Source organism: Microchirus variegatus (assembly GCF_963457635.1).
Source record: "Microchirus variegatus genome assembly, chromosome: 2".
In the NCBI taxonomy this organism is placed as follows: domain Eukaryota; kingdom Metazoa; phylum Chordata; class Actinopteri; order Pleuronectiformes; family Soleidae; genus Microchirus; species Microchirus variegatus.
The window spans coordinates 4,946,606-4,965,183 of NC_139803.1; the positions used below are offsets into that span (position 1 = coordinate 4,946,606).

The 18,578-nt window shown below is 44.5% G+C and overlaps 5 protein-coding genes across 5 annotated transcripts; 3 read left to right on the top strand and 2 right to left on the bottom strand.

The window, feature by feature from the left end:
• Positions 1 to 462: 462 nt before the first annotated feature.
• On the top strand, positions 463 to 1,441 carry LOC310944620 (alpha-crystallin B chain-like; the record flags this gene model as incomplete). The annotated part of the gene is made up of 3 exons (XM_083910423.1): positions 463 to 642; positions 1,021 to 1,143; positions 1,250 to 1,441. 3 exons carry the CDS (start codon positions 463 to 465, stop codon positions 1,439 to 1,441), a joined length of 495 nt encoding a protein of 164 aa, XP_083766549.1.
• Positions 1,442 to 2,248: 807 nt separating this feature from the next.
• Positions 2,249 to 2,938, bottom strand: mia (MIA SH3 domain containing; the record flags this gene model as incomplete). Its single annotated transcript, XM_083908988.1, has 4 exons — positions 2,249 to 2,272; positions 2,394 to 2,504; positions 2,578 to 2,711; positions 2,821 to 2,938. 4 exons carry the CDS (start codon positions 2,936 to 2,938, stop codon positions 2,249 to 2,251), a joined length of 387 nt encoding a protein of 128 aa, XP_083765114.1.
• A 1,660-nt stretch (positions 2,939 to 4,598) lies between these two features.
• On the top strand, positions 4,599 to 9,046 carry bicdl2 (BICD family like cargo adaptor 2; the record flags this gene model as incomplete). The annotated part of the gene is made up of 9 exons (XM_083910426.1): positions 4,599 to 4,844; positions 5,871 to 6,086; positions 6,311 to 6,427; positions 6,659 to 6,805; positions 6,897 to 7,043; positions 8,357 to 8,431; positions 8,515 to 8,588; positions 8,681 to 8,795; positions 8,873 to 9,046. The coding sequence occupies 9 exons, from the start codon at positions 4,599 to 4,601 to the stop codon at positions 9,044 to 9,046; spliced, it is 1,311 nt and encodes a 436-aa protein (XP_083766552.1).
• A 1,226-nt stretch (positions 9,047 to 10,272) lies between these two features.
• On the bottom strand, positions 10,273 to 13,558 carry LOC310943436 (mitochondrial import receptor subunit TOM40B; the record flags this gene model as incomplete). The annotated part of the gene is made up of 9 exons (XM_083909000.1): positions 13,363 to 13,558; positions 13,090 to 13,157; positions 12,655 to 12,747; positions 12,452 to 12,553; positions 12,260 to 12,365; positions 11,972 to 12,094; positions 10,667 to 10,743; positions 10,495 to 10,597; positions 10,273 to 10,412 (listed from the first exon to the last, which is right to left on the bottom strand). The coding sequence occupies exons 1-9, from the start codon at positions 13,547 to 13,549 to the stop codon at positions 10,273 to 10,275; spliced, it is 999 nt and encodes a 332-aa protein (XP_083765126.1). The 5' UTR covers positions 13,550 to 13,558.
• Positions 13,559 to 14,519: 961 nt separating this feature from the next.
• On the top strand, positions 14,520 to 18,560 carry fdxacb1 (ferredoxin-fold anticodon binding domain containing 1; the record flags this gene model as incomplete). The annotated part of the gene is made up of 6 exons (XM_083908916.1): positions 14,520 to 14,555; positions 14,747 to 14,944; positions 16,056 to 16,212; positions 16,361 to 16,564; positions 16,643 to 16,801; positions 17,378 to 18,560. The coding sequence occupies exons 2-6, from the start codon at positions 14,773 to 14,775 to the stop codon at positions 18,558 to 18,560; spliced, it is 1,875 nt and encodes a 624-aa protein (XP_083765042.1). The 5' UTR covers positions 14,520 to 14,555; positions 14,747 to 14,772.
• Between the last annotated feature and the right edge of the window lie 18 nt (positions 18,561 to 18,578).

Consider the following 18,578-nt stretch of genomic DNA (forward strand, 5'->3'; position numbering starts at 1 on the left):
GTCCATACAAACTCATCACATCCCATTCAACCAAGAGTCCAGTCCACCCACAGACCTAAAGCTTCTGGCGCTCAGAGCACAGCAGGGTAATGCTCTGGCAGCTGTCCCTCACACACACACACACACACACACACACACAGCAGACGTGGGTATTTCTGGGGGCATCAGCAGGACTCTGAGCCAGTGCCCCTATGACCAAGAGAAGAGAGAGAGTGAGACAACTGGTCACAGTCAGACAGATGAAACAATGAGTGCAAAAGAGCGATAAACAGTTGACATCATTGTTCCAGAAGAATCAGCCTGCTGGCAGAATCAATGTGCTTGTGTGAGGTGATGCAGAGGATGTGGACAGAGACAGAGACACAGCCCAGCTTTGGAGAGGCCTATAAAAGCAGCGAGCAGCACTCACTCTAACTCAAACCAAGTCTCAAAGTCACCAAAAGTCTCTGCTGGAGTCTGACCATGGACATCCCCATCCAGTATCCCTGGTACCGTCGGTTTCTCCCACAGCGTCACCCTGATCGCTCCTCTGCAGATCCTCTCACGGAGTGGCCTCACGTCTGGCCTTTGTCCTGGTCCTTTCCGCTCGTCCCACCATCGCTGGTGCGTTGGTTCAACTGGCCTGACAATGGACACAGTGAGGTAAGGGAAAATGAAATAACCCCCTTTTTTATTATCAGGGTTTGGAAATACTGATATTTAAAAAGGTTTAGAGATGGGATGAGATAATGCTTCAATAGTCACACAAACATTTACAGCAGCAAAAACAGACTCCGTGCACGTATATAAGAAGTATGAGAATGCACATTTTAAAGTATAATATGCATAGACAGGGTTTTTGGAATGTTGACATGCTGTCCCAGCTGTGTCCCTGCAAAGAGCTTTTACAAGACAAAGACTAGAGATATAGAGACATAGCTGTAACATATGCATTTATTCTGAAGTTTTAATCTGTGACATTTGCTTTTATAATTCTTACATCACTGTTTGACATGAATAGAAACTGTGCCGTCTGTGCAGATGCGTATGGAGAAGGATCGCTTCGTCATTCATCTGGACGTGAAGCATTTCTCCCCCGATGAGTTGTCCGTCAGTGTCAGCGATGACTTCGTCACCGTGCACGCCAAACACGAGGACCGACAGGTGGAGGAGGGAACTGATCTGTGCACAGAGCTGCAGGAATAATCACAGTGAATTGATTTCACGACTCTTGACACACACACACTGACCGACAACTTTGTGTTTCCAGGACGACCACGGCTTTGTGTCTCGAGAGTTTCTGAGGAAGTACCGGTTCCCTGCCGGCGTGTCGGCCGCCGACGTCACCTCCAATCTGTCGTCTGACGGCGTGCTGACCGTCGCTGCGCCTCGCTCGTCTCCCGGCGTCGAGCGCAGGATTCCTATTTCCTGCGAAGACCAAATACTGGAAAAGAAAATGTAGAGAAGAGCCTGACGTTGCTGACAGTGTCTCACCACTAACTCCAAGTGCTGCTGGTTTCATGTCTGACCTGTTAGAGTTGAGTTCAGTGAGTTCAGTGTCAGTGGAACATACATGGAAAGATGTGGACAGGTGCCAGTACCTTCTCATAAAGCTGCATCTAAATGCTGATGATTAATCTGTACCAAACATATTTACGCTAGTGTGATCATGTCAACATGTTTAAGGCATCATTATAAGCTTTAATTTAAAGGAGTGGAAAGGTAAACTGAAGATAATTACTGATGATTATGAGAATAATAATGAGTAAGATACCAATGCGTTTATTTGAGACCAGGCGTAAACTGTGTTCCAGTGTTGAGAGGAAGATAAAGGAGAAAGAACAGGAAGAAAAGTATTCATGGGCTCCTTTTTCTAAAGAATATAGGTCATGGACTCTGGCACGATGCTCAGAAAAGTGTGGGTGTGTGTGTTTGTGTGTGTAGATGAAGGAATGATGAAGTGTGTCATCCATGTGTATTTGTAAGAACCCTCTGACATATACATGAAAACAACAGAATAAATGTTTAAACACAGAAAACAAGGCCTGCTGTGATTCAGGAAAAGAAGCTTACATGGTGTGACTGAAAGACTTTTATTTTGCATCATGTTATACAACAAACAGCACTGGAAATATTATCATCTAATGTTAAAATCATCTAACGTTGGTGAATTAGGACAGGAACACTTGGAGTGTGGTTTATGTTCATGTTGTTATTACAGAATAGATTTGTGTGATGAATGACGGCTGATTTCAGGGTGAAGACGTCGTCAGTAACAGTAGAAATCCCATTTCTGTGAACAAGAGAGGAGAAATCATCACTCTGTGTGTGTGTGTGTGTGTGTGTGTGTGTGTGTGTGTGTGTGTGTGTGTGTGTGTGTGCGTGTGTGCGTGTGTGTGTGTGTGTCCACCCACAGTCGTGCGGACTTCAGTGCTGGCTTCCATGAGAGCATGAGTCTCCGTCACAACGCTGCTGGGAAAGTGTCCGATACGAGCCTCCTGCTGTCCGTAGTAAGAGTCTTGCACCTATGAACAGACGATTAAAATACTGCACCAGCTGCATCACTTCTGATAAACAATAAACGCGTCATATACTCACGCTGCCGGCCCAGAAGAGGTTCCCTCTGTCTTTGAGCATCCCGTAAACGTAGACGATCTGTCCCTGTCTGATGGGGATGAACCTGCAGTCTCCAGGATAGTAGTCCTGCACTGCACGAGCGATCAAGATGGGGTCTGAGCACAAGGCAAAGAAGCAGTGATGTGTGATAAAAGTCCAGAGGGTAACCTTTAGGAACACGGTGACAACTTCCAGAGCATTAAAAGAGGAGCTGGTGCTACTTACAGCTGCATTCAGAGTCAGCGCAGAGCTTCTTCTCAGAGAGTTTGGGCATCTGTCGTCCAGCTTCAGACAAAGCCACGAGAAGCCACAGAGACAGAGAGACGCAGAGTTTACAAGTCATGACTGTACGAGTGGAGGTGAGCAGGAGGGAAACCACTGATCCACTGGTGTTTTTATCAGCTTTTGTCTGTGTGCAGGCTTCTCTCCCTGCCCCCTACACACACACACACACACACACACAGGGTCCTTTCAAAACCTTCAAGCAGGTAAACAGGATGGGGGATACAGAGGAGGAGGAGGAGGAAAGTCAGATTAGACAGACTCCGTCTTGTTTCACATGCTCCCCCTCACCCCAGCTCACCCTGTGTGAATATGCCAGGATTCTCCAGTGGAAAACAAACGTATAACGGTGAAGTCAAGCACTGATGATCAGCTGCTAATCACAGTCAGAATTAGAGTTCAGAGTCTGATATTACAAGGAATTTGACTTTGGTGCGAGGTTAGGGTTAAAAGGAAAATAAAGACCTAAGAAATAAAAAATACATAAACACAAAATCTTTACTTAAGGTGCAGTGGGTTAAAAGGAATTATTGTGGTCATCTTTCTATGGTTTTATATATATATATATATATATATATATATATATATATATATATATGTATATGGAATCATGATTTTATGATTTCAAATGTCTGTTGTTTTTATTTATTATTGGAAATGTATGGTTTTATATTTGCTTAACGTGTAATATTTGTGTGTATTTTTCAAATAGACCCAAGGAAGACGACCTACACACACACACTCTCACACACACACACACACACACACACACACACACACACACACACACACACACACACACACACACACACACCTGTGCTGTGGAGGCGGAGCCAGCGGCTGTATTTACATGCTGTATGTTTCCACTGCCAAGGAAACGAGCTGAGCCTCTCCTGTGCAAACACACCCAAACTCTCTCACTCACTGACACACACACACACTCACACACACACACACTCACCAAACAGGAAGCGCTGTTCCGTGCTGGCTGAGATCTCTCAGGTGAGACTTAAAGCTTAAATTTTGCTTCATTCTGAGTGAAATGGTTTGTGTTATAGAGCAGATTCAGATGATACAGATTTAGATGATGACAGTGTTCTGAACTGAGGTTGGGATTATAATTTGAACATAGATTTTAGGTAAGATGACAGACTGGTTTGATGAGGTGGTGTAACAGGTGTGAGAACAGGTGTGAGTACAGAGTTACATCATCAGCTTCAGACTGAAACGGCTCATTTAGACAGAGAAAATAACTAGATCTTATATGAACCTGCCATATTCTTTCCTTTCTTTAAAGATTTAGCAGTGAACAGGTTTGGCGGTTATTTCTCAATGACCGAGTTTCAGTTCAGAACTGATCAGAACTGAAGATTTTGTTGTATTTATAGAGAATAATGGAGGACAATAGCTGTGGTATTCAGGGAGAGGAGAACAGAACAAAGATAAGAGCGGAGCTGGTATTTCGGTCACAGTAACAAAAGCGTGATTCAGACAAAAGAGCTCCTTAAAGGCAGTCACAGATAAGATTACTGCAAAACAACTTGTCCTGGATTTCACAGCTGCAGTTTTCACAGATGTTGACAATGTTTCCTCTGCCCACAGATGTATGTCTGACTGACAGCAGAAGCAGAAGCTGAGGATTACAGGACGAATCTGCCACCTGTATGAGTGTGGATTACGCCATCTGGGATGATGCTGTCTCTGCAGTGACACCGTCAACAATGTTCACCCCGAGGAAAGACAGTCTCCCCTCCCCGAGCCTGGAGGACTCCTTCTTCCCTCTGTCCTCATCGTCCTCGGTGTCTCTGTCCTTCGGCCTCCCCTCGTCCACGTCCACCCCCGGCTGCATCGACAGCGCGGGAGAGATCGAGACGGATTTAATCCTCGCCGCAGAGCTAGGACGAGCGTTACTGGAGAAGAGTGAGGAGCTGACGGTCACTCTGAGGCAGAGGGAGAGGGAGCTGGAGGTAATCACCACTCTGAGATTACATATATATATATATATATATATATATATATATATATATATATATGCTGTGTGATGAGGCTTCACTTGGGTCTGTTGTCTTACTCAAATTACAGATAAATGAACACAAACAAACACAAACTCATGTGCTGGTTCATAATATAAAAAAGTACATACAATAGATACAAAATGTAAAGGTATTAAATTGTCACACCAGGAAAGATAGTCAATATTAAGATGATTAAAATAGAGTTATAATGTAAAGAGTATGTAACCTGGTGGACAGCGTAGGTGTGAGAGTGAATGCTGGAATGCTGTCACTATGATGGACTGACCTGTCCAAGGTCAAAGGTTAAAGTAGTAGAAGAAGAAGAAATGATTATACATGACATTGTCCTCTTACTTCTTCTCTTACACCAACTGTCCTCATGTCCTCCTTAACAACATCCTTCTCTGTGGACTTCCTCTTCTCCTCCTGCCTGACAACTCCATCTTCAACATCCTTTGACCTTTGACCTTGTCTCTCTGACTGTTGTTATAATAATAATAATATTAATAATAATACATTTTATTTGTAGAGCACTTTTCATAAAATAATCTCAAAGTGCTACAGAAACCAAAAGGAAACAAAAACACTAAAGGCAACATTAAAAATCAGCAACAAAAAGAAGTAAAAGTGATCAAGTGCACAGGTAAAAACGGCTAAAAAGAGTTTAAGAATGGAGTGAAATTAGGGAAATCTAAGGACAGTATAAGAATGCTTGTCTTCAGTGTCTTCAGCTGTCTCCACAGCAGACATCATATCGTGTCTCACTATAAATCCATGTATGAAACTGTCATCTTAAATGTGTCCTGCAGCTATTCTGGTGACAAGTGACACAACTGTGTCAGTTATAATCAGAAAAATATCCTCCATGTACACGTAGGGCTTGTGTGTTCTCACTCATTGTCCCACTGACACACTTTAACGTGATGTTGCTGTGAATCCGGTCACATGATATATCACGTTGTCTTGCATGCGTTAAAGGCTCTGCAGCAGGAGAAGCATGTTCTTCAGAGGAGGCTGGACATGAATGAACTGACCTCGGGTCAGAAAGAGGCAGAGCTCACCACAGATTTAGTGGCCATGAGGGCTGAGCTGCAGCGACACCAGAGTCAGGGAAGAGACCGCAGGCGAGACGAGAGCGAGCAGCTGACTCAGTTAGCCAATCACAACCAGCGTCTGGTGGAGCAGCTGGCAGAGGTGAGTTCAAAGATGGTGTCACGCTGTGAGAATGAACACAATCTCAGTATGGACTCTGTTTGTGTGTCTGTGTGTTTTTCTCAAGCCATTTGTGTGGCGTCACGTCTCAGCCTCTCAGACAGGAACAATGCAGACCAGCAGGTTTTGGGAGTCCTGTCTTTGTCGCTCATTTATTAAATAATAACCTCTCACAACAATTTCCCATGTCAATCCTTCCCGTCCAGGCGGTCACACTGGAACACACCTTGAGGACTGAGCTTCGATCCCTCAGAGAAGAGATGGACGAGTCGTCCTTTAGCCGAAACATCAGCTTCACACAGATCGAGAATATTCAAGCAGAGGTATTCTTCTTACTTCACTTACAGTAAACGACACCTCACACACCAACACTATTACTGTATTACAAACATGGCCCAAGAGAGGCATGAACGGTTGAGAAGAAATATGAAGAACCTCTAAATGAGCTCCATAGAATTCAACACACTTTCTCAGTATACTGTATGCACTGCACTGTTGACTGTATGTGCCAGTGTTTGAGTACGTGGAGTGGTCTCTCCCTCCGTCCTGCACAGAACAGAGTGTTGCTGGAGCGACTGTCGTACATGGAAACACAACTCAAAGCCTCACAGGACGATAACGAGCGACTGCGACTGGAGAGAGAGACTCAGAGAGACCGACTGTCTGAGCTGCACATCAAACTGAGAGACAAGGAAGCAGAGGTAAAGGACGGGAGAGAAGCTTACGACTGTCACTCATCACTAACACAAGTTGTCTGAAGCTCTGTGTGTGTATTTGTGTGTCTGTGTGTAGATAGAGCAGGAGCAGGGAGTGGTATTTGAGTTGCGGACCGTAAATCGCTCTCTGCAGCAAAAAGCTCTGAACCTGGGAGAAGAGAGCGTCCTGGACAGCACTCACACACAACCTTTGTCTCTGCTCAGTGAGATACAGCAATCACAGGTACACACACACAGCTACACACACAAGTACACACACACAGCTACACACACACGTACACCCACACAGATATACACAGGTACACACACAACCTTTGTCTCTGCTCAGTGAGATACAACAATCACAGGTACACACACACAACCTTTGTCTCTGCTCATTGAGATACAACAAACACAGGTACACACACACAGCTACACACACATGTACACACATAGAGATACACACAGGTACACACAACCTTTGTCTCTGCTCAGTGAGATACAGCAATCACAGGTATACACACATCTACACACACAGCTACACACACAGGTACACACACACATACACATACGCATTATTATTGTGTTACACTCATGTTACTGACCACAGACTCACATTATTATGTGTTACACTCATGCTACTGACCACAGACTCACATTATTGTGTTTTACACTCATGTTGCTGACCACAGACTCACATTATTGTGTGTTACACTCATGTTACTGACCACAGACTCACATTATTATGTGTTACACTCATGTTACTGACCACAGACTCACATTATTGTGTTACACTCATGTTTCTGACCACAGACTCACATTATTGTGTGTTACACTCATGTTGCTGACCAGAGACTTACATTATTGTGTGTTACACTCATGTTACTGACCTCAGACTCACATTATTGTGTGTTACACTCATGTTACTGACCACAGACTCACATTATTGTGTGTTACCCTCATGTTACTGACCACAGACTCACATTATTGTGTTTTACACACGTTACTGACCACAGACTCACATTATCATGTGTTACACTCATGTTACTGACCACAGACTCACATTATCGTGTTTTACACTCATGTTACTGACCACAAACTCACATTATCGTGTGTTACACTCATGTTACTGACCACAGACTCACATTATCGTGTGTTACACTCATATTACTGACCACAGACTCACAATTTTGTGTGTTACACACATGTTACTGACCACAGACTCACATTATTGTGTGATACACTCATGTTACTGACCACAGACTCACATTATCGTGTGTTACACACATGTTACTGACCACACTCACATTATCATGTGTTACACTCATGTTACTGACCACAGACTCGTATTATCATGTTTTACACTCATGTAACTGACCACAGACTCGCATTATTATGTGTTACACTCATGTTACTGACCACAGACTCACATTATCATGTGTTACACTCATGTTACTGACCACAGACTCACATTATTATGTGTTACTCTCATGTTACTGACCACAGACTCACATTATAATCTGTTGCCGTTTTAACACAAACTCTTTGTCTCATCAGGCTAAAGATGCTCTCCTCTCTCATTCTACTGTCCTGCGAGCACGAGACCAGGAGATACAGTCACTGAAAGAAGAGGTCTGTCAAACACAGGCTTACAGGTTTACTTGGATGGCTTCGTTCATTTTCTATTCAAACATTATTGGATGTATTTTCCACAGCTGCAGACTCAGCGAGAAGAGCTGGAGACGTTAAGAGAAGAGATCACGCCGTTCAGAGGAAAACCCAGCTACAGGTGAGCGATCACAGTGCAGCACATTTGTTTACAGTGATGTGTGTTTTCATCATCATCATCATCATCATCATCATCATCGTGTCAATGCTCAGTTCCTTAGAGAGTGACTTGGCCACAGTGCGTCAGGAGAAAGAATCCCTGACTCAGCAGCTTCTCAACACCATCAAACACAAGGTGGCGCTGTCTCAGGAGCTGGAGGCCTGGCAGGTGAGTGTGCAGCACGGACACACAAAGATCCAAGTTTGGTGTGATAATACAGGTGTTTGACTGTGATGTTGTTGCAGGAGGACATGAGGCTGGTGATCAACCAGCAGGTGCAGCAGAGGGAGGAGGAGAGGGAGAAGGAAAGGAAGCAGGAGGCAGAAAAGACGTTAGGACTCCAAAGAAGCAAGTCGCTAAAAGTCAAGGGAGAAGCAGGGAAACGATTCTTCTCTTTCTTCAAGGACAAAGCCCTTTAAACAGCCACACTGTGGGATTCTGTTACAAACCTCACACATTTGTATAGACACTCTATGGATGTACAGACATTTTTACATGTTAGTATTTTGTATGAAAAAGTTTTATGAATCTCCGGCCTCAAAGCTGCTTTTTTTAATGACAGAGATGAAGACGCACACAGAGTTCATGGGAATGATTCATCTGAACATAAAACTCAGGCACACTTTGACTCCAAGATGTTACAATGTAATATTCAGTTACATTTAAACAGTTAGCTCGATGCTAAACTAAATACATGACAATAAAAACAGAGTTCGACAAGATTTCTGTTTCATTGCCATGTATTTATTTCATCATCAAATATATCGATAATACAGTTCAGTAAATATAAATAAAAACTGACAGAAGTGTTAGATAAGAGAAATAACATCTTTATTAAATGATTCTCTTATGTTAAATAATATATATAAATAATACACATGAGCCATTCTTTTGTTTATCGGGAGCGGAAAGCAGCAAAGTGCAGGTCGCATACACACACACACACACACACACACACACACACACACACCTGTCAGACCTGACGTGGCTGTGAGACTTAAACAAAGCTGACATTTTAATCACTGAAAATCCTCACAGATTAAGTTTTCTTGTGTTGAAATTCAAATATCAGTGAGACAAATGTAAACCCGGGAATGATCACGTTCTATATTAAACCACGAGGCGCAGTAGGAAACGTTCAGCTTAACAGGTTAGTAAAACATAAATAATAGTTTTTTATTTATTAAAACTTTTAATGTCATCTAAAAACATGTTTCTTTAGGACTAACTAGAGTATAAAAGATTCTATAATCTATGATCAGTATATTGTATATGTGTGTGCAGTCTGGTTTCAGGGAGACTTGTCTAAAGTCACATTCTGTCAGTGTGTGTGTGTCCTCACATCACAAACATCATGTCAGTGTGTGTGTCCTCACATCACAGACATCATGTCAGTGTGTGTGTCCTCACATCACAGACATCATGTCAGTGTGTGTGTCCTCACATCACAGACATCATGTCAGTGTGTGTGTGTCCTCACATCACAAACACCATGTCCATCCTGAGAGGTAGATCGCCTGGTAAGATGCATTGATCTGAGGAAACTCTGTGGGCCTCAAATCAAATCCACACTGAACACTGAAGTGGTTCCAAGAGGCTGAAGAACCTCTGGGGAATAGTCTAGATCATGGTCTTTAAAGGACCGTCATCCCACAGTGACACCGAGGCCCACCTGCAGTTTGTCACCTCTGTGGTTTACAAAGGCGCCCATCATCAGGGTGGCAGGCAGCGGAGTCAGACGCTTCTCCAACACGCCGCCGATGATACAGCGACTGTTTATCATACCTGCACACACACATACACACACACACACAGGGTTATAATGAAACAACGATAAATAATGTCTTGACATCTGAAAGAAGTTCACCTCGAAACACCATGTTGGCCTCGGGCAGCTCCATCTGATACCCAAAGGAGGTGGTGGTCTCCTGTGTCCTGGTGCTCGCTTCAAACTCCACTCCAACTTGAATCTGGTGAAACACACACACACTCAGTTTTAAGATGAGCACTAACGTGTGTGTGCTGGTGTTTGCTGTTACCTGTTTGTTGGCTCTGTGGTAGTAGCTCGCATGTGCACCTCCTTTCCCAGCGTTCAGCGTGGCCACCCAGTTTGGTCCTGAATGACGACAAAACTCCATCAACGAAAACCACAAGAGAAAATCTTCTAAGTTCGTCTAAAGCAGGGGTTCTCAAAGTTTTGACACCTGAGGGCCAATTTAGGAACCCAACATTGGACTGAGGGCCGCCAAAAGGAAAAAAAGAAAGAAATCCCATTTTCAATAATTTTAATGACCAGATTGCAGTTTGACAGTTTAGCGTTAACTAATATGAGCGTTAATATAATGTTATGTAAAGGTGCCATATGTAAGAATGTGGCCAAACACGGTTACTACATTCAAATTCACAATACCGAGGTCTTTTAGGTTTCGTTTTCTGACGTAACTGGCAACCCGTGATTGCTCGGCAGCTGAGACTCTACTGACTGCAATGATTGGTAGGCGGCGGTAGGTGGCGCCACATGCCAAAACATGATTTCAAAATTGCAGTCTGCAAAATATTTTTTTTAATGCAAATATTTTGTCTGTACTGTTGTTGTTGGTGAGTTCAGTTTCTTATATGAACATTATTCCTGAGTCGCCAGCTGCTTTAGATTTATTACATAATGCACCTTTAAAGGGACAATATGTAGTATTTATGGGTTTATATTACCCAAAATCCACTTTTGTATACATATTATGTGCTCCTGCATTGTCTAGTCGCTGTATAATATTCTTTGTTTCATTTTCGTAGTGTTTCAAAAAGTCATTTAAAATAACATAGTCGCGGGCCGCGGTCGCATAGCCACTGTTAGCAGCGAGACGCCATGTTTCTGCCGGAGCCTGTAAGGACAAACGCGAGAAAACAAATCAAGCGTCTCTTTACTTGTAGCGGAAGTCCCGCCTCCACTCTCCACCCTCATTAATACAATAACGCTTCATAATTTACTGGGTAATTACCCAGTATTTTGGCCATTGTTCTTACCTTCTAATTACAGGTTAATACCAAGTAACACATTTCTGTCTACCATATATTTACTGGCTACCTACTTATTACCAGTTTATAACCCAATAATACACTAAAATTTACCATATAGAAACCAGGTAAATACCCAGTATTTTTGTTTACACTTATTGGTCTGTATCCAGTAATGTCCAATTAACATTTAACAAGCTTAGTAGCTCCTGGATTAAAACTATCAACTGTAATTCATTGCGGGGCCTCCAGAAATGTTTTTGCGGGCTGCCATTGGCCCCCGGGCCGCACTTTAAGAACGAATGCTCTAAAGAAACTCAAAGACAGCTCACGTGAGTACTGTCCGGCCAGCGTGAGAATCCCTCCTTCCTCTGACCTTCCCCGATGGTAAACCAGCTCGCCTCCTAACACCAGTCCAGAGGACACACTCTGCAGGAAGTGTGCCACGAGGATAACTGTCCCCGATGAAAGGATAACACAAAGGCAGCGGTGGATTAACAACTCCTGTGTGACATCAACTGTAATCTGTGATATTTCCAGTGGATTTAGGTTTTAGTTTCCAGCCAGAAAACAAACCAGTAAACGTTTCAGCTCATTTTCCCCTCGTTAATGATGATCACCTGACTCTCGGAGGACGTCTGGGTTGGCGACAGTCACCGCAGCAGTGAAGTCGTTCCCTCTAAACTCAGTCTCAAACTGCCAGGTGACAAACTGAGACTGCTGAGTCTAAAACACAATCGAGAGGTGAATGTGGGATAGGACAGATGGATGATATACTGTAAGGGGAAAGGCTTTTTGTCCTCGTCCTTTACCTGGAACACAGTCCTGGCCCGGAAACGCTCGGTGACGTGCAGCAGAGCGTGAGCGTTCAGGCTCCCTGAAGAGTCCATCTCTCCGATCAACGCCGGGGCGTCCTACAAACACAAGGTATATAATGATAATAATAATGAGTATGTAAGTCACCTGATGGAACTCTATGTTTGTGTCATAATCCACCGACTCAACGTGTTCAAACCTTGTCCTTGCTGTCGTCGTCAGACTGCAGATGCTCCACGTGGAAACGATAGTAAGAAGGACTGACGGCGCTGAGATGCAGCATGTGACTCACCTGGAAACAAGTGAAACATGTGCTTGTAAAGACTTTTTACTCTTTAGTCTTTGTCATTGTGTACGTCTGTCCGTCCAGGGAGTGGATCCCTCACCTGTGCTTCTCCCTAAGGTTTCTACCTCTTTAATTTTCCCTGTTATAAGGGTTTTTTCCCTGGTAGTTTTTCCTTACCCTGGTCGAGGGTCTAAGCCTGTGAAGCCCCGTGAGACAAACTGTGCTTTGTAAATTGTGGGCTATACAAAGAAAATTTGATTGATTGATTGATTGATTGATTGATGCGTGACATTCACAGAACTGACGAGTCGTCTCCGTGTACATGATGGGAGGAGGGTGGAGCGTTACCTTAAAGAAGCTGCTGAGAGTTTTGTTGAGGATCATCTTAACTCCCTCAATCTGCTGAGGAAAAACATCTGAGGGGGGAGAAAGAACAGAAAGATTACAATTACTATTGGTGCCTTTACAACCACTGTAGCGTCTAAAGGTGTTGGATTTCAGAACAACTCAATGACTTTAATTCCTGGGTTAAAAATGGTCTCAGGTTATTATTTTGGAAAAGCATGATGCATGTAAATCCACTGCATGCACCACTTGTTTCTTCCCCCCAGTCATACTCGCCTTTGCAGCTCCTGTGCAGAGAATGAAAGCTGCCAGGGTTGGGCAGCCGTCCATCTCTCCTCTCCCAGCGTGGAGGACTGTCCCAGTGAGCGGGGTGGGAGTTCCAGCGAGAAGGAGGAGGATCTGTGGAGAAAGGCCAGTTCTGATGATGGCCTGGACCAGAAGACAAGGCCAGAACGCTGCCCATGTGGGCGCAACACTTCCTGCGTGAGAGCGAGAGGTCAGAGAATCAGAATCAGAATACTTTATTTATCCCCGGGGTGAACTGTTTCTGTTCCAGATGCTCCGTGCAAAGTAGGAAAGAATTACAGCATGAGGAAACAAGAGCTAGATATACAGATACAAATCAAATCAAACAAATCAGTAAAATAGGCAATACGCTAAATGAAATAAAATAATACAATAATAAAGTAGGTAGTCGATCTGGAAATATATAGGGACGGACAGAGACGAACAAGAAGTTGAAGTTTATTCTACATTTATCAAAACTGTTTGTGTTATTTTATCTATTTAAACTGTGATGAGTCCTGAACAAAGTACGACAAACATGAGTTATTCTCCAGACAATAGAAAAGGAGAGAAAATGAATAACTGAATATGTAGAAAAAAAAAAAGTCTTCTTGGACACTTGAGTATTTACTAAAATAATAAAATAAACATGAATTACTTGTTAATAACATTATGTGAAAACACGAGCTATCATTCGAAATGTAGATATTTGAAAGTTGAACCATCATCCTCACCATCATCATCATCATCATCATCTCAGGATGCTGCTGATGCTTGTGTGTGTGTGTGAGCAGGTGTTAGCATCATGACCTTAGCATCAGCACAAACACCGTGTGTGTGTGAGTGTGTGTGTAAGTTTGTGTGTTCTGTTTTATTTACGTACGTGCGATGATGATGGTGAGGAGAAAAGTCAACACTGAAACCTGCGTCAACCTTTATTCTTCAATGACACAAACGAACAACACTGATGATGATGCTGAAGATGCTCCAAACAAGCTCCTCCCACGGCGCCCCACTAATCCTGTCCGTGTGGAAACACGAGCTGTGAGAGCCACACTGATTTCATGTTTATTCTCTTATTCGCGGGGGAAAACACGGCAATGTTCCACAGGTTGTGTTTCACGCCGAACTCCTGTACGTGCGACACCGTCAGTGTCAGTGCAGTAAAACCGCTGCAGCTACAGGTGAGTACACACATTCATTCATTACTTTATTTATTTATTTAATCATTCATTCATTCATGTTTTAATTCATTAAACCAAACTGTAAGAGCGACGTTTGTTTTGTCTGTTAAATCTTTAATAACTACGATGTTAGCAGAGCGTGAGGAAGTGAAGGCGGTGACATTTACACACTTGTTGTTGTTTTATTCCAGGAGGACATCTTGTGTGAGGAGTGGACATGTCTCCTTCTCTGTCCATATTGATGGTGGGAGAAGGAAACTTCTCGTTCTCCGCGTTCATGAGCCACGTTCACGCGAACTCGCGCGTGACAGCCACCTGCCTGCAGCGCGAGGACGAGGCTCAGCGACATGAAGGTGCCGCCGCGAACGTCCTCATCATCAAAGACTCAGGTACTGCGCGTGCTCAAGGACACAACATGTCCTCAAAGACACAACATGTCCTCAACGATGACAAAACATGTCAAGGACACAACATGTCCTCAGACACAACATGTCCTCAGACACAACATGTCCTCAGACACATGTCCTCGATGATGACAAAACATGTCCTCGTTGATGACAAAACATGTCCTCAATGATGACGCATGTCCTCAATGATGACAAAACATGTCAAGGACACAACATGTCCTCAATGACAAAACATGTCCTCAAAGACACATGTCCTCAATGATGACAAAACATGTCCTCAATGATGACACAACATGTCCTCAATGATGACAAAACGTGTCAAGGACACAACATGTCCTCAATGATGACAAAACATGTCAAGGACACAACATGTCCTCAATGATGACAAAACGTGTCAAGGACACAACATGTCCTCAATGATGACAAAACGTGTCAAGGACACAACATGTCCTCAATGATGACAAAACATGTCAAGGACACAACATGTCCTCAATGACACAACATGTCCTCAATGATGACAAAACATGTCAAGGACACAACATGTCCTCAATGATGACAAAACATGTCAAGGACACAACATGTCCTCAATGATGACAAAACGTGTCAAGGACACAACATGTCCTCAATGATGACAAAACATGTCCTCAATGATGAAACATGTCCTCAATGATGACAAAACATGTCCATGTCCTCTAAGACACAACATGTCCTCAATTATAACAAAACATGTCCTCAGACACATGTCCTCAATGATGACAAAACATGTCCTCAAAGATAACAAAACATGTCCTCAATGATGACAAAACATGTCCTCAATGATGACAAAACATGTCCTCAATGATGACAAAACATGTCCTCAATGATGACACAACATGTACTCAATGACACAACATGTCCTCAATGATGACAAAACATGTCCTCAGACACAACATGTCCTCAATGATGACACATGTCCTCGTTAGTTGTGATCTTGTTTGCGTATTTCTCATCAGTTAATTTTCAGAATCATGTGTTGTTTTTAAAGTGAGCTGGTGCGTCTGCATGTACACACAGTAAATAGATGTATATCATAATTGTTGTTGTTGTTGTGCAGGTGGAAGTGTGATTTTCGGTGTGGACTGCACAAAGCTGGACGAGTGTGTGTCTCTGCAGGGACGTCTCTTTGAACGCGTGGTCTTCAACTTTCCTCACTGTGGCAGAAAGAGTGGCGTGAAGAAGAATCGAGAGCTCCTGAAAAACTTCTTCATCAGGTAAATGTACTGTCACTGACGTCAGCTGGGTTTGACAGCAGCGCCCTCATGTGGAGGATAAAGCGCTCCACGATGGATGGATTAGAGCAGACGTTTGCCATAAATGAAGTGAGAAATGTTCCACTTTTGTGATCCTTTGTCTGCTCAGTTGTGTTCAGGTGTTGGCTGAAGATGGAGAGGTTCACGTGGCCCTGTGTAACGGACAGGGCGGCACACCGGCAGACCAGCCCAGGCGAGAGCGCCACAACAGCTGGCAGGTGGTTGCCATGGCGGCAGAGGCACAGCTCGTCCTCAGCGACGTCCGTCCTTTTGAAAGTGGGAGATACCAGAGCTACAAGTGCACTGGATACAGGTGAGTAGTGACGGTGAGTGTGAAAGAGCTGTGAGTGAGTGCGAGTTGACTGATGTTGTTGTTGTTGTTGTTGTGCAGGAGCCAGGACAAAGGCTTTCACGTGGACAGAGCTCTGCTTCATGTATTTACTCGCAGCCTCCCTTACGTCCCTGCTCGGGTTTTAAAGGTGGAGGAGGTTGTTGAAGGGGACAAAGTCCAGTACAATGTTCCACCTGAGCTCAGCGATTATATGTTCAGGTAAACCTAACCCCGGATTTCCACTGGACGCGTTACAGCAGCGGCGCGGTGCCTTGGGAGCCAGCGGTATTCACAGAAGATCGCGCGATAATCTCGAACGGATGCGAGTTCGCGAGATCCCGCGATAGACTGTGTGTATAAAGGAAACAACAACAACACAGCTTCTTTCATTCTCCAACATGGAAGAACTGTTGATCTGGTGTCATAAATTATTTTATGTTTCTCCACTTCAACAATCAGTCTCTCGTCGTACATTAAGGGTGAATTCCAATTCCTGATTAACCCTCAATCTCATCTCATCGCGATCTGCTCTGTTGAAATTTACGCCGTTCAGCAGCGGCAAAAATAGAACTGCTTCCTATCGAAAGTGATTGGCGCGGCAAGCCGCTTCTGGGACGCTGCTGAGATGTTCCGCAGCGCCCCCTGGTGGAAATGCTCTCATTGATTAGAATAGAAGCGATTTGCAACAGTGACCGCGGCTGTAACGCGTCCAGTGGAAATCCAGAGTAACACAGAAGCCCTTATGCTGTGTCAGTCAAAAGGCATCAGTGTAACCATGTCTGTGTCTTTCATCAGGGACTTCCTCTGTCCAGGTTCTGTCCACCCTGTCTCACTGGTGCAGGACTTTCTTCTTGAGGGACTGGCAGAGAAGTGGACGGTCTCCATGACGACGGAGACCATTCCCTTTCTCATAACGACCCATCGGCAGCAGACGTGCTGCTGCGAGGTAGACGCGACACAATTCTACGGGGTCCACCCGCTTCAGAAAGACCCGGGCTCTGAGGTTCATTCTCCTGCAGACGGAGACAAAGACCAGCATCTGTTTTCTGGAGTCGGTGCAGAGAAAGTGGAGCAGGTACGAAGTAAAGAAGCTGAGAGCTCCAGGTCTGTGGATCCTGAAAGAGAGAATGGACTTTATCTGCTGCGTCCTTCACTGTTCCCTCAGATGCAAGAGCTTCTCGCTAAAAAAGAGGAGGTAATTCACGGGGACACAGAGTCAGACTGTGAAGGTGTTGGAGGAGGTGAGGAGGAAGCGACGCGTGAAGTGTGTAATGGTGTCGCTGCAGTGTTCCATGGCCTGAGTGGCCTGGTGTTCAGGAGCGTGTCCGTTCATGTCTGGTCTCAGCCAGCATTTCACCAGCTTCTCCTCACAGGTGTTTTCTCTCCGGACTGTGAGCCAATCAGATTCCTGGGAGAAAGGCTGGACACGCTGCTGGCATCGTACGGGGTCTCCGTGGTCACAGTGCAGGGAGGTCTGCGTCTGACGGCCGAGCCTGTGGGTTTGGTCGGTCAAGTGTTTCCAAACAACACGAGCGAGGATAGCAGCCGCATCAGCCTGACCGTGTCTCTGAATCTGGACCTTCTGGCCGTGCTCCTGTTCTCCCTCCCTGATTGGCGGCTGCTCTGGTCACGTGACCAACGCTTCTTAAAACACTTTGCACCACGGCCATCACCCGGGACTCCCTTCCTCCCGTTTTCCTTGTTCCCCGAGCACTTCAGCTTTGACATCAGCTTCTGGACTGGACCGAGCTGGGAGGAGACAAAGTTCCACGCTCTGGTCCGAGAGGTCGCGCGCGGCGCCGTGGAGCAAGTGAAACTCATGGACACGTTCTCTCATCCGGACCTGAGTCAAACCAGCTACTGCTACAGACTGGTGTACCACACACACACACACGCTCTGTCACACACACACGCTCTGCACTTTCACAAACAGCTGGAGTCTTTACTCTCGTCTCGACTGCAGCTCACACTCCGGTAACTTCACATACATCACACA